General features: G+C 53.6%; 1 protein-coding gene across 8 annotated transcripts in view; it reads left to right on the forward strand.

Moving 5' to 3' along the window:
- col7a1 (collagen, type VII, alpha 1) overlaps nt 1–12,422 on the forward strand; it is a 72,112-nt gene that overhangs the window by 16,503 nt on the left and 43,187 nt on the right. For all 8 annotated transcript variants that reach the window (XR_015939700.1, XR_015939701.1, XR_015939702.1 and 5 more), the window contains exons 13-35: nt 741–857; nt 1,694–1,840; nt 2,086–2,211; nt 2,434–2,580; nt 2,787–2,903; nt 3,097–3,240; nt 3,609–3,737; nt 3,826–3,969; nt 4,555–4,677; nt 5,057–5,326; nt 5,571–5,714; nt 6,437–6,556; nt 7,023–7,166; nt 7,442–7,573; nt 7,877–8,023; nt 8,675–8,803; nt 9,331–9,477; nt 9,609–9,728; nt 10,110–10,259; nt 10,360–10,496; nt 10,736–10,862; nt 11,180–11,323; nt 11,436–11,614. Coding sequence is in view for 4 of the 8 variants with exons in the window: in XM_088637226.1 (XP_088493352.1) it covers nt 741–857; nt 1,694–1,840; nt 2,086–2,211; nt 2,434–2,580; nt 2,787–2,903; nt 3,097–3,240; nt 3,609–3,737; nt 3,826–3,969; nt 4,555–4,677; nt 5,057–5,326; nt 5,571–5,714; nt 6,437–6,556; nt 7,023–7,166; nt 7,442–7,573; nt 7,877–8,023; nt 8,675–8,803; nt 9,331–9,477; nt 9,609–9,728; nt 10,110–10,259; nt 10,360–10,496; nt 10,736–10,862; nt 11,180–11,323; nt 11,436–11,614 (3,284 nt within the window). In the remaining 4 variants the exon portion in view is untranslated. The remainder of the gene's footprint in view (nt 1–740; nt 858–1,693; nt 1,841–2,085; nt 2,212–2,433; nt 2,581–2,786; nt 2,904–3,096; nt 3,241–3,608; nt 3,738–3,825; nt 3,970–4,554; nt 4,678–5,056; nt 5,327–5,570; nt 5,715–6,436; nt 6,557–7,022; nt 7,167–7,441; nt 7,574–7,876; nt 8,024–8,674; nt 8,804–9,330; nt 9,478–9,608; nt 9,729–10,109; nt 10,260–10,359; nt 10,497–10,735; nt 10,863–11,179; nt 11,324–11,435; nt 11,615–12,422) is intronic.

Consider the following 12,422-nt stretch of genomic DNA (forward strand, 5'->3'; position numbering starts at 1 on the left):
GACTGTGAGCTGTCAGACTGTACCCTCACCTCCAGCAGACTGTGAGCTGTCAGACTGTACCCTCACCTCCAGCAGACTGTGAGCTGCTCATACTGTACCCTCACCTCCAGCAGACTGTGAGCTGCTCATACTGTACCCTCACCTCCAGCAGACTGTGAGCTGCTCATACTGTACCCTCACCTCCAGCAGACTGTGAGCTGCTCATACTGTACCCTCACCTCCAGCAGACTGTGAGCTGTCAGACTGTACCCTCACCTCCAGCAGACTGTGAGCTGCTCATACTGTACCCTCACCTCCAGCAGACTGTGAGCTGCTCATACTGTACCCTCACTTCCAGCAGACTGTGAGCTGTCAGACTGTACCCTCACCTCCAGCGGACTGAGAGCTGTTCATACTGTACCCTCACCTCCAGCGGACTGAGAGCTGTCAGACTGTACCCTCACCTCCAGCAGACTGTGAGCTGCTCATACTGTACCCTCACCTCCAGCAGACTGTGAGCTGCTCATACTGTACCCTCACTTCCAGCAGACTGTGAGCTGTCAGACTGTACCCTCACCTCCAGCGGACTGAGAGCTGTTCATACTGTACCCTCACCTCCAGCGGACTGAGAGCTGTTCATACTGTGCCCTGACCTCCAGCGGACCGTGTGTCCCGGCTTCTCCTCTCACCCCATGTCTGCCCGTCAGCATGTCATAGCCAAGTGTGAAAGTCAGCACTGTTCTGGTTCTGTTCCCCCTCAGAGAGATCAGAGCAGCAGACTCTCCGGACCTTCACGATTGGGCCCAGCTCCATTCGGGTCACCTGGAACGTGATCCAGTCAGCACAGGGTTACCGGCTGGAGTGGAGGCGGGCTGCAGGTGAGGTTCTGTTGGGTGACCTGGGGAAATGAGTGTCCCGGCACAGAGATGTGGACTGCAGTGGGCAGCAGCTCTGTCCTCCTGCAGGTCGCAGGGACCTGGTCAGCTGTGGGATGGAAGACCACTGTGCAGACCAGTGGCCCAGTGTGGTGACATTGTGCTGTAGGAGGCGCTGTTCTGGACTGACGTCCTGAGTACTGGTCATTAAGGAAGCCCCTGTTTCCTCTGGTCTCCTGGATAAAGTCCAGTCTGGACATGAAAATCAAGCCTCCCTAAAAGTTTCCCGCAATTCAATTAATAGAGCAATATCTCAGGTCCCTACCTGATCGGAATGGCTGCACTTTAGTGTGGATGAAATGCTTTAGGATGCTTTGAAAGGAAAAACACTATACAAAAGCAAGATGTTAGTATAATTTCTTATTAAAAGAACACTTAAAGTTAGGATATTTTTATACCACAGCACGTTTAATCTGACTCGTTAATGTATTATTATAATAAATGTGATTTATTGAACTATGCTCATGTCACTAATACCCCTTGAAAGTGTATTGAATTATCATTCTTTCCATTAAGACGGTCTGGTATATCAATATATCAATAATATATCAAAAACAGTGACCAAAACTTATGAAAAGGAAAACATTTTTTAAAATTAATTACATAAAATTAATTAATTACATAAATTAAATAAATGGTTCTCAATCATTGTTGAATAGTCAGTTGATCATTCCATCAATTCAGCCATTCATAGCTGGTTTGGAATGAAATCCTGAGGTCACTCTGGTCTCGTCAGCGCCTGTGGAATAATGCCTGCAATTCTGTCCTCCGGCCCACAGGGGGCGAAACGCAGAGGCTGTCATTTCCCACCAGCACTAACAGATACGAGATCACTGGGCTGCAGCCTGGGACGGAGTACGTCATCACGCTGTACACGCTGTACGAGGGCCGGGAAGTGGCCACGCCCGCCTCCACCTCCTTGACAGGTGAGCTCTCGAGAGCAGCTTCGCTGTCCCGACGGCGCTGTGGCACAGCTGACCTGTACAGCTCGAGCCGCCCAGCCTGGGCCAGCACTGCGCCCCAGCCGGGGGACTCCTGGTGTCTTCTCTGTGGAGCTTGCCCCGGTGTGCTAAGCACTTGCACTGTCTTAAGACAGTGCAGTGAAGTTATCATTGAGGAAAATGATTTCTGCTCCCTGTGTTGTGGTGTTAACTGCTGTGTGTGTGTGCAGTGGATCAGCCTGTGGGCAGCGTGTCTAACCTGCGGGTGCTGGAGACTCTGGGCAGAACGGTCAGGCTGGGCTGGACGGGCGTTGCCGGGGCGACCGAATACCTCATTCGCATCATCAACACCGAGGGTGGGTACCACCTGGACATGACCAGTGTCCGTGCGCGTGCTCAATATTTTTAATCAGGACACACACACTTCTCTTCCTGTTGCCTGCTCTGACTCTTCATTGTCCCCAGAAAGTTTGCTGCTAAGCTTGTAAGCCTCATGTGAAGATTCTTTCAGCTGGAGCCTGGTCTGCTCTGGGCTGTGGGAGGAGGCTGCTGTAACTGACCGCTCTCTGCTCTTGCAGACGGGAAGGAGCGCTCTCTCAGCATCCCAGGCGATCAGACCACCCTGGACCTGGAGGACCTGCAGGAGGGGGTGTCCTACAGGATCAGTCTGACCGCGCTGGTGGGAAGCAGGGAGGGGACCCCCGTCACTGTCACCATCAGGGCAGGTGAGTGGGACTCCTCACAGTACCGCGAGCCACCAGGAGGGGGATCACATCCACTGTCTGTCTGACACACGTGTCTCTGGGGAGGGGGGGTCTGACACACGTGTCTCTGGGGAGGGGGGGTCTGACACACGTGTCTCTGGAGTGTCTGTCGGGAGTGCACTGGTGAGTGTTTGTGTGTCTGACCCCCAGCCTGTGTGTCCTTACAGAGGTGCAGAGTGTGGGGGATGTCCAGGTCCAGGATCTGGGAGGAGGCCGGGTCAGACTGACCTGGACCAGAGTGTCTAGAGCCACAGGCTACAGAGTGACTGTTCTCAACACACAGGGTGAGTACATTCCTGATTGTGAGAGAACCATAACTCAGTGAGTTATCACTGTGCTGTACCTCTATGGTGTTGCTCTGACTCTGTGTTTTGACTCTGTGCTGTAACTCTGTGCTGCAGCTCTGTGCTGTAACTCTGTGCTGTTGCTGCAGCTCTGTGCTGTAACTCTGTGCTGTGGTTGTGTCTTCTACTCCAGATGGGACAGAGCAGTCTGAACTCCTGGGAGACCGCACCTCCATCGACCTCAGCGACCTTGCATCTGGGGTGACCTACACTATCACTGTCACACCGCTTGTGGGGAGCCAGGAGGGGAGCCCCGTGTCTGTCAGCATCAGGACTGGTGAGAGCAGGAACAGGAATCGTAGGACAGGAAGGAGAGATTTGCAGAATAAGAGAAGGAGGAACTTTGTGTGAGGGATGAAGGATCATAGCCTGGAGAGACGCACTGAGAGGCAGGGAGGCAGCGGGAGTCAGGATGGAGAGAAGAGGAGGGAAGCAGGGACAGAGGCAGCTGTGCAGGGAGTGAGGAAGTGGTGTGGGATGCAGGAGAGGACAGATGGGACGTGTTCAGTAGGAGCAACGAGAGTGTGGAAGAGGCAGCAGAAACTGCAGAATCACTCCAGTTAAAGGCTCTCTGGGATGGAGCGCTCAGACAAGTTTCAGCCCTCCTGCGATGCGGCGACACTGCAATCCTGTGTCCTTTTCCAGAGGAGGTTGTCTCCGAGCCCATCATAACCAACCTGCGAATCCTGGAGAGAGGAAGTGACCGGATCAGGATCAGCTGGACTGGCATCGCACAGGCCACGGGGTATCGGGTCACCTGGCGCAGCGGTGACGGTCAGTCCCGGTCCTGCCACTGTTGCTGCGGTTCCCCTGGCCGTGGCCACTGACCCGGTTCCCATGTCTCTCTGCCTCTGTGCTGCAGGCAGGGAGCTCAGTCAGACGCTACCCCGGAACGCCAGCTCCTACGAAATCGTGGGCCTGCGGGAGAACGAGGGGTACCGAGTGGGCGTGGCGGTGCTGGTCGGGGGGGTGGAAGGAAACCCCACCACTGTCAGCACCAGGACCGGTGAGCTGGGCTGGGGGAGGGGACGGACAGGGTCAGGGGGTCCTGGTGGAGTGAGATACTGAGGTACAAGTACGTGAGGAGGCATGGTGCGCAGCTGGCAGGGAGTGAGCGAGAGAGAGTGCGCCAGTGTAGAGGAGTGAGAGGGAGTGGGCTGTAGTGGTGTGAGTGGGAATGAATGAGAGTGAGAGGGAGTGCAGCAGTGTAGAGGAGTGAGAGGGAGTGAGGTGTAGCGGTGTGAGAGAGTGAGAGGCAGTATTTTGGAGGGAGTGAGAGGGAGTGAGGTGTAGAGGAGTGAGAGGGAGAGGGCTGCAGTGGTGTGAGTGGGAATGAATGAGAATGAGAGTGAGAGGGAGTGCAGCAGTGTAGAGGAGTGAGAGGGAGTGAGGTGTAGTGGTGTGAGAGAGTGAGAGGCAGTATTTTGGAGGGAGTGAGAGGGAGTGAGGTGTAGAGGAGTGAGAGGGAGAGGGCTGCAGTGGAGTGACAAGCAGTGGGCTGCGGTTCAGCCAGTGTGTTGCTGTTCAGCCAGTGGGCTGTGGGCATTGTGGATTTCCCTGTGTGTGAAGCACTTCCTGTTCCTGCTGGCAGAGCAATCGGTGGGCGGGGTCACAGACCTGAGGGTGACTGACACCAGCAGCAATCAAGTGCGCATTGCCTGGTCCAGGGCTGCTGGAGCAACAGGCTACCGGGTCACCTGGAGGCAGGGCAGTGGTAGGTGGCGTCTTTTATTTCTGGGTGTGTTTTTGGAGAGTGCAAACCTTTCTATAAACTATATATAGTATATTGGTGCAGTGTTAATAATACAATACAATTCAAACACTGGTGTGACTATTGAAGCTGTAGTAAGGCTGTTGTGGCAGTGATGTCACTTAAGCTGTGGCAGTGATGTCACTGATGCTGTGGCAGTGCTGTAGCAGTGATGTCACTGATGCTGTAGCAGTGATGTCAATGATGCTGGAGTGGCGATGTCACTGATGCTGTGGCAGTGATATCACTCATGCTGTGGCAGTGCTGTGGCAGTGATGTCACTGATGCTGGAGTGGCGAAGTCACTGTTGCAGTGGATTCTGACAGATTTTGTGTTTTTCCAGCACAAGCGCAGTCCCGGTTGTTGCCAGGCGACTCCTCCTCATTCACCATGGAGGGGCTGGTGGCTGACGAGTCCCTGGTCATTGCTGTCTACACTCTTATTGGCCAGCGTGAGAGCAGTGCGGTCACTCTGTCCTCCAGGACAGCTCCAGAGCTGGTGGGCAGGGTGTCTGGCTTGCGGGTACTGGACACGGGGAACAGGAGGATCCGGATAGCTTGGACTCCACTGCCAAGGGCAACAGAGTACAAGATCAGTTGGCGTCGTGACGACGGTAGGCACAGCATGGGCCTCCATAGTGCTGTGTCAAGGACATACTTACTCAGATTAAATTAAAATTGCCATGTTTCCCCTTTATACTGCCTGATTGTTCTTTAACCTGACTTAGCTCCCACATGGACATGCAGACAGTCACTGGTGGAAGGTGGAATTCAGAAGTGGTGGCTTGTGAATGTCACGCTCTTGCCCAATAAATCTGTCCCCTGTTGTTCAGTCTCTCTCTCTTGCTCTCTCTGTAGGAGAGGAGTCCTCCCGCAGGGTAGGCAGTGATGTCACTTCCTTTACCGTTGATGGACTTCAGGAAGACTCCGCCTACAGAGTTTCAGTCTCTGCCTTAATTGGCTCAAGGGAAGGAAGTCCTGCCTCTCTAAATGCCAGGACAGGTAGGGTTTCATCCCACATTTTCTCTCCAACACATCTTGTAGCCAGAAGAGAAGTCAGAATGTCTGATACCTGATCCAAGAATAAGGAGGATTTTGGGAATTGGTGACTAAGGAGATAGCTGGTTTTAGATGCTTAGTTCACTTTCGAGTGTTTAATCTGCTGTGGTTTGGAATTTCCATGACTTGAGCTGGGCTTGTCAGGCCCTGTCTGCCCTGCCCCTCCTGTGAGGAGACCGCTGTGAGCAGCATGCTCGCTCTCTGGCTCCGGGTCCGAGCAGAGGACACTCGCAGCTCCTACTGCTGTTGGTGTGATGAAATGCCCTGGCCAAAATATTAGGATCTCCAGTTGGGTCAGCTGATCAGACTGTCAGTGGGAATATGATTGTTTTGGGAGCAGGAGGGTGACTTTCCTCACTGTCCTAGCCAGAGGAGTGCTGGAGCACTGCCCTGACCTCAGTTCTGTTGGAAACCAGTGGCACAGGAGGTGTTTTCAGTCCTAGAGACCTTCACAGCTCTTCAGAAACTCAGGACTGGGACTGGGGGGGATGTGTTTTAGAATCATTTGGAATACAAACTGCATCTTTCTGCCTGCAGGCCCAGCCTGAGGGGTTCCTAATATTTGAGGCAGTGAGTGTGTGGTGACCAACACTTACACCTTTCTCTCTTCTTCTCTTTCTGCCCCCTTTATGTCTCCTTCTCCCTCCCCCTCGCTCTCTGTTCAGAGCCAGTACGGACACTGACTAAGCTGAGCACCCTGGATGCTTCCAGCAGCAGCATCCGCATCGCCTGGACACCTGTCGCCAGGGCAACGGGATACAGGATCACCTGGAGGAAGAGAGATGGTAGCACTCCTAAACTGACAAGCAAACACCACTTCCTCTCACTCACTTATCTATAGCCCTGTCTCGCTCCTTGCCCCTCTTCTCTTTTGTATCTCCTCTTTATTTCTCTTTGCCTCTCTCTCCTTTACTCAAGGTGTTAATGTTTCCACTTTCCTCCTTTTTTTTTCTGCCTTTCATCTTTCTTCTGGAAGGTCGGTGACACAGAGTCACAGGCGACTGTACCACTGCTCTGCTACCTTACTGCATCACTGTCATCACTGTCATCGGTGAGATTATTGTTGATCTTGCTGAACACATGGTTTCTCATATTGTTTTAACTGGGGATGTTGTGCTGTGATTGGTGAGATATTTTTCTTATCTTTGCTGGCATTGGTTAGGTTGTGTATTGCTTGGTTTTTGATTGGCTGGTCTGCTGTAGTTCTGCGCTGTGATTGGCTGTATTGTTTTGCTTCTCTCCCAACATCAGGAGTGGACATCTCTCGTGTGGTCACTGCTGACACCACTACATTCTCCATCGAGAATCTCCAGGAAGACACCCCCTACAGCATCCGTGTCGCCGCTGTGTTTGGAAACCGGGACGGCACGGCAGCCACCATTTCTGGACGCACAGGTCAGGGAGACATGTTGGTCAGTCCTGTGGCCACCTGCTCGCACACGGGCACACAGACAACACTGGGCAGAAGGACTTGTCTCAGGACATGCCACCTGAAACAGATGAATTATTAAAAGCTTCAAAAGTCCGATGTGGTGTCATCATGTTGAAGCTGGCGCTCACGCGATCTCACACCCGCCTGGTGGGCGATGCTTTGCCAAGTAGTCGGGGAGCTGGGCTGGTCTGCTGCCTTGTTGCGACTGCTCTGTGACTGTGCTCTGCTGTGCCCCCAGCCAAGGAGCAGGACACGGTGGGGACAGTGACCCGGCTGCAGGTGTTGGAGTCACGCGCTAATGTTGCCAGGGTGACCTGGGTTGGAGTGCAGGGAGCCACTTCCTACAGGATAGTGTGGCAACGCACCGATGGTATGTGGGCATGGTGCCCTTGTGTCCCCAGTTCGTCTCTCCCTCTCTCTGTTGATGTCTGTCTTTGTACTCCAGTCTGCCTCACTCCCTCTTTACTCCAGTCTGCCTCAGACCCTCTGTACTCCAGTCTGCCTCACTGCCTCTGTACTGCAGTCTGCCTCACTACCTCTGTACTGCAGTCTGCCTCACTCCCTCTGTACTCCCGTCTGCCTCAGTCCCTCTGTATTCCCGTCTGCCTCAGTGCCTCTGTACTGCAGTCTGCCTCAGGTCCCTCACTTCCTCTCTGTGTTTCCGCCCGGCCAGGAGGCCCAGAGTCCAGCCGGGTGGTTCCAGGGGATGTCACAGCCGTGGACCTCGAAGGTCTGGATGAAGGTTCCAATTACGAGGTGCGCGTCACGGCGCTGGTCCAGAACCGCGAGGGGCCGCCAGTCACCATCAGCGTCACCACGCGTGAGTCAGAGCCGCCGCCCGCAGGAGGGGTGGGACTGCACCTGTGTGCATGCTGACGGTATTGCAGTATGTTGCAATGTGCTTGTGTCAATGTTGTGATGTGTGGATGTATTTGTTGTGATGTGTTATGCTGGTGGTGTTGTGTCGTGTTGTGATGATGTTGACATACTGTTCTGACTCTGTGATGCTGTCATATTTTGTTGATACTGTGAAGTCTTGAGGTAGATATTGATGTCATGTTGCACAGAGGTTGTGTTTTTATTTCATGGTGAGTTGATGATGATGTCATGGTGTGTTTCTCTTGTGTTGATGATGATGATGTCATGTTGTATAGATGTTGTTTCATGTCATGGTGTGTTGACGATGATGTCATGGTGTGTTTCTGTTGTGTTGATGATGATGTCATGTTGTGTATGTCATCTCATGTTGTATAGATGTTGTTTCATGGTGTGTTGATGATGATGTCATGGTGTGCTTCTGTTGTGTTGATGATGATGGCATGTTGTGTATGTCATCTCATGTTGTATAGATGTTGTTTCATGGTGTGTTGATGATGATGTCATGGTGTGCTTCTGTTGTGTTGATGATGATGGCATGTTGTATAGAGGTGGTGTTTGATGTCATGGTGTGTTGATGCTGGTTGTCCTGCAGCCCTGGAGCCAGAGATCAACAGGGTGGGGGGTTTCCGAGTGGTGGAGACCTCTATGAGGAGGCTGCGCTTTATCTGGACACAAGTCCCTGGGGTAACAGGATACCGCATCTACTGGAGATCCTCTGCAGGTAATGTGCTAGTGTCAGTGTGCTCACTCTAGCTGTTCTGATCCGCACTGAAGCGGCTGTGGCTCTTGTGCCTGAAGCCATCGCTCTGGTTCGGAACAGCTGCGTGGTGACGTGACAAGGGCAGAGTAACCAGCTACCATCCCCATGGAGTGGTCAGTTCAGAGTAGCTGGCTGACCTGGGAAAAGCCAGTCACCCTGTCTCTGGGATGAAACTGGAGCAAACCTGGGGAGAACATGCAGACTCTTCACAGAGCAGTGCCTCAGTCATTTAAGAGATTAAATAAAAGGGGATTGTTTTCTCAGTCTGAGCGATTTACCTAGTCACTCTTGCTAAAATCTTGTATTTAAAGCTTCAAATATTGTAAAGAAAATAAAAGTCCAGGAAAACCTAGATCTCTGAGGCAGCAGTAGTGGCTACTGCAGTTCTGTACTTCAGAATATTCACAGTTGCTGTGAGAAAATGGAGCGTTTTTTTACTGGATAGACTGGGGAGACCTGCCCCCCGTGACCTTGTCTGTGATTGGCAGGGGAGCCAGAGAAGAGCCGTCTGATTGGTGGAGACGCGTCTTCGTTGGACCTGGATGGGCTCCAGCCAGGGCTGACCTATACGATCCGGTTTGCAGCGGTTCTGGGGAACCGAGAGGGGGATGCAGTGTCTGTCGTGGCCAGCACAGGTACCGCGACACTGCCGTTGTCTTCTTCTTCTCTTTCACTGCTTTGATCTTCAGTCTGGTAGGCGGCATGATCGGCAGCATTAGTCGTTTGTGCTGATTGACTGGTTGGTGTGGTACGATCTGCCCCACAGCCCCCCTGCAGCCTCCTTCCAGACTGCAGGTGTCTGACGTCACCCAGACATCAATGCTGCTGAGCTGGAGCCTGGTGCCCAGTGCCAGCGGGTACGTCCTGAGCTGGAGAGATTCCCGAGGTGAGTCCATGTTGCATCACAGCTGGATGTAGCTGGATTGTGTGGCTTAATTATGCAGGAAACAGCAGAGTCAGATCAGGTATCAGATACTGGGACAAATTAGTGCTAGTAAAATCTGCAGGGCAGAGGTGGCTGTGATTCTCATTGGTATTTAAAAATCCCTTGATTTGCTTTGGATATAAAAAGACTAGGGCCAGCAGTATGGTACAGCTGTCTCCATCCAGCCTGTGTTTGGCTCAGATCTGGGACCAGAGGGAAAAAAAAGTTGAAAGAGGAGGAGGAAAAGTGGGGACGATCAGGAATGAAAGAGTGTGGAGAGTGAGGGAGAGATCGGTGAGAGAGTGAAGCTGACTGACCTCACTGCTGTCTCTCTTGGGTCAGATGGAGAGGACCAGCAGAGGATCACACTGCCTGGGTCAGTGGGGTCGTACCGGATCACAGGGCTGCGCCTGGGCCAGCAGTACGGCGTCACCATCCAGCCTGTGTTCGGTTCAGACCTGGGACCAGAGACAACTGTCCAGGGGAGAACAGGTCAGTCACACTGCATCATAGGAATGAACTCTCTCCTCTCTCACCTGGTTCCCATTTGTCTGTCTCTGCCTCCTTGACTGCTCCCATCTCTCTCTTTCAGCGTGCACTGATGGCCGGGTGGATTTGGTGTTTCTGGTCCATGGTTCGAGAGACAGTGTCCAGTATGCAGAGGCCATCCGCTCTCTCCTGTACAGCACTGCTGCCTCCTTTTCCCGGATCGGAGTGCAAGACACACAGGTGAGCTCACACCTGCCCCTCCGAATCCTGGGAAATCCAGATGTGTCCCAAACACTGGGAAATGTGCTCCTGCTGCCCTGAATGTTAGATCAAAAAGAGCATTGTTAATTAATTGTGCTTGTGTTTTTACATTTTTCTTAGTGTCTTGTACAGTAATAACCAATGATGACGATAATGGAAAGAGTTACAACGCTCATGTCACATTGTCGTAATTATCTGCATTGCCTGTCTCTGGCCAGGTGGGGGTGGTAGTGTACGGCTCGCGGGGGAAGGTGTGGTTCCTGCTGAATCGACACAGCGACCGCGAGACCCTGCTGCAGGATATCGAGGCTGTGCCCTTCGACGACACCCCCGGCAACAGCATTGGTAGGGTACACTCCCTGCACGTCCCCCCAGATGCCATGTGGTACCCCAGCATGCTCCCCATGGACACCATCTACTCAGCTGCTCTGGGCTGTATTAAACTTTGCTGCTCACATTCTACAGCGCAGAGCTGTGCTGTGTCACTGTACAGAGCTTTTGGGTGCAGTACCGAGCCGACTAGTGTTTACTGTCTTGTAATGAGGCACCCGGCTGTTTGGTATCTTATCGTGATGCTTTCCCTTGCCTTGTCAAGATTTGCAGCGTTGTGTAGCTTCGTGTGGGATACGAGCCATGTGTGAGTGTGCTGTCGCCCCCTGCAGGCGAGGCAGTAAAGTTCGCTCAGCAGTTTGTCTTTGCTGCCTCTGCGGGCCGCCGTCTCCAAGTCCCCGGTGTCCTCGTCATCGTCGCCGACGGACGATCAGCGGACGACCTCGGTGCTCCCTCGGAGGCCATCAGGGCTGCCGGTCAGTCCGCTGGCCGAGCCGGCCTCCCCCGCCCTGCCGCCGGAGTCTCTGTCTGCCGTCCGGCGTCCCAGATCGTGCCGTTGAGACTGTTGTGGGTGTGTTGGTGTGGCAGGGGTGACCGTGCTGGCCGTGGGGCTGGGCCAGGCTGAGTCGGAGGAGCTGCGCCGCGCGGTGACCGGCGGCAGCCCGAGCAACGTCCTGTTCGCCCGCGACACGGCCCAGCTGGCCCGTCTCCATAGCGACCTGGCAGAGCTGGTGTGCAAGATCTCCCTGGGGCAGGGTGGCGGACAGGTTAGTTTCACACAGTGACCGCAGTGACCATGATGACTGCCATGACCGCAGTGACCATGATGACTGCCATGACCGCAGTGACCGCAGTGACCATGATGACCGCCATGACCGCAGTGACCATGATGACCGCAGTAACCGCAGTGACCATGATGACCGCCGTGACCGCAGTGACCATGATGACCGCAGTAACCGCAGTGACCATGATGACCGCCGTGACCGCAGTGACCATGATGACCGCAGTAACCGCAGTGACCATGATGATCGCCGTGACCGCAGTGACCATGATGACCGCAGTGACCATGATGACAGCAGTGACCACAGTGACTATGATGACACCAGTGACTTCAATGACTGTAGTGACCGCGGTGATTACACTGACCTAAGTGACCACAGTGACCGCAGGTCCCGGACTGGTGTGAGCCTGGTGTGAGGCCTGTGTTCTCCCGCGTTTTGGGCCACTTTGCATCAGAAGTCCACCCCGAGCTGGACAGCTCACATAGCCTCTGTCCTCACTCGGTCTCCACGGCCATTCTCTCACTGTTCCTAACTCCGGAGGAACAGAAGCTGGTTTTGCAAGGCTGACTTGCTTTTGCTCCAGAGCCTTGAGCAACCCAGAGCCCCTCCCTGCACTGTTGCCTGGCTGGGATCCATGTGCCGGGATTTATTCCGGGAACTGGGAGCTGCCCACACTCTCCGCGTCCCAGTGACCTCTCAGGGAGGTCGTGCAGGAGAGGGATCTGATTGGCTGACGGGCTGGGTATCTGAGTGCATGGAAACAGAGTAGAAAAGCATCAAACTAACCCTCCAG

This window comes from Lepisosteus platostomus, chromosome 6, assembly GCF_059453375.1.
Source record: "Lepisosteus platostomus isolate fLepPlt1 chromosome 6, fLepPlt1.hap1, whole genome shotgun sequence".
Classification (NCBI taxonomy): Eukaryota; Metazoa; Chordata; class Actinopteri; order Semionotiformes; family Lepisosteidae; genus Lepisosteus; species Lepisosteus platostomus.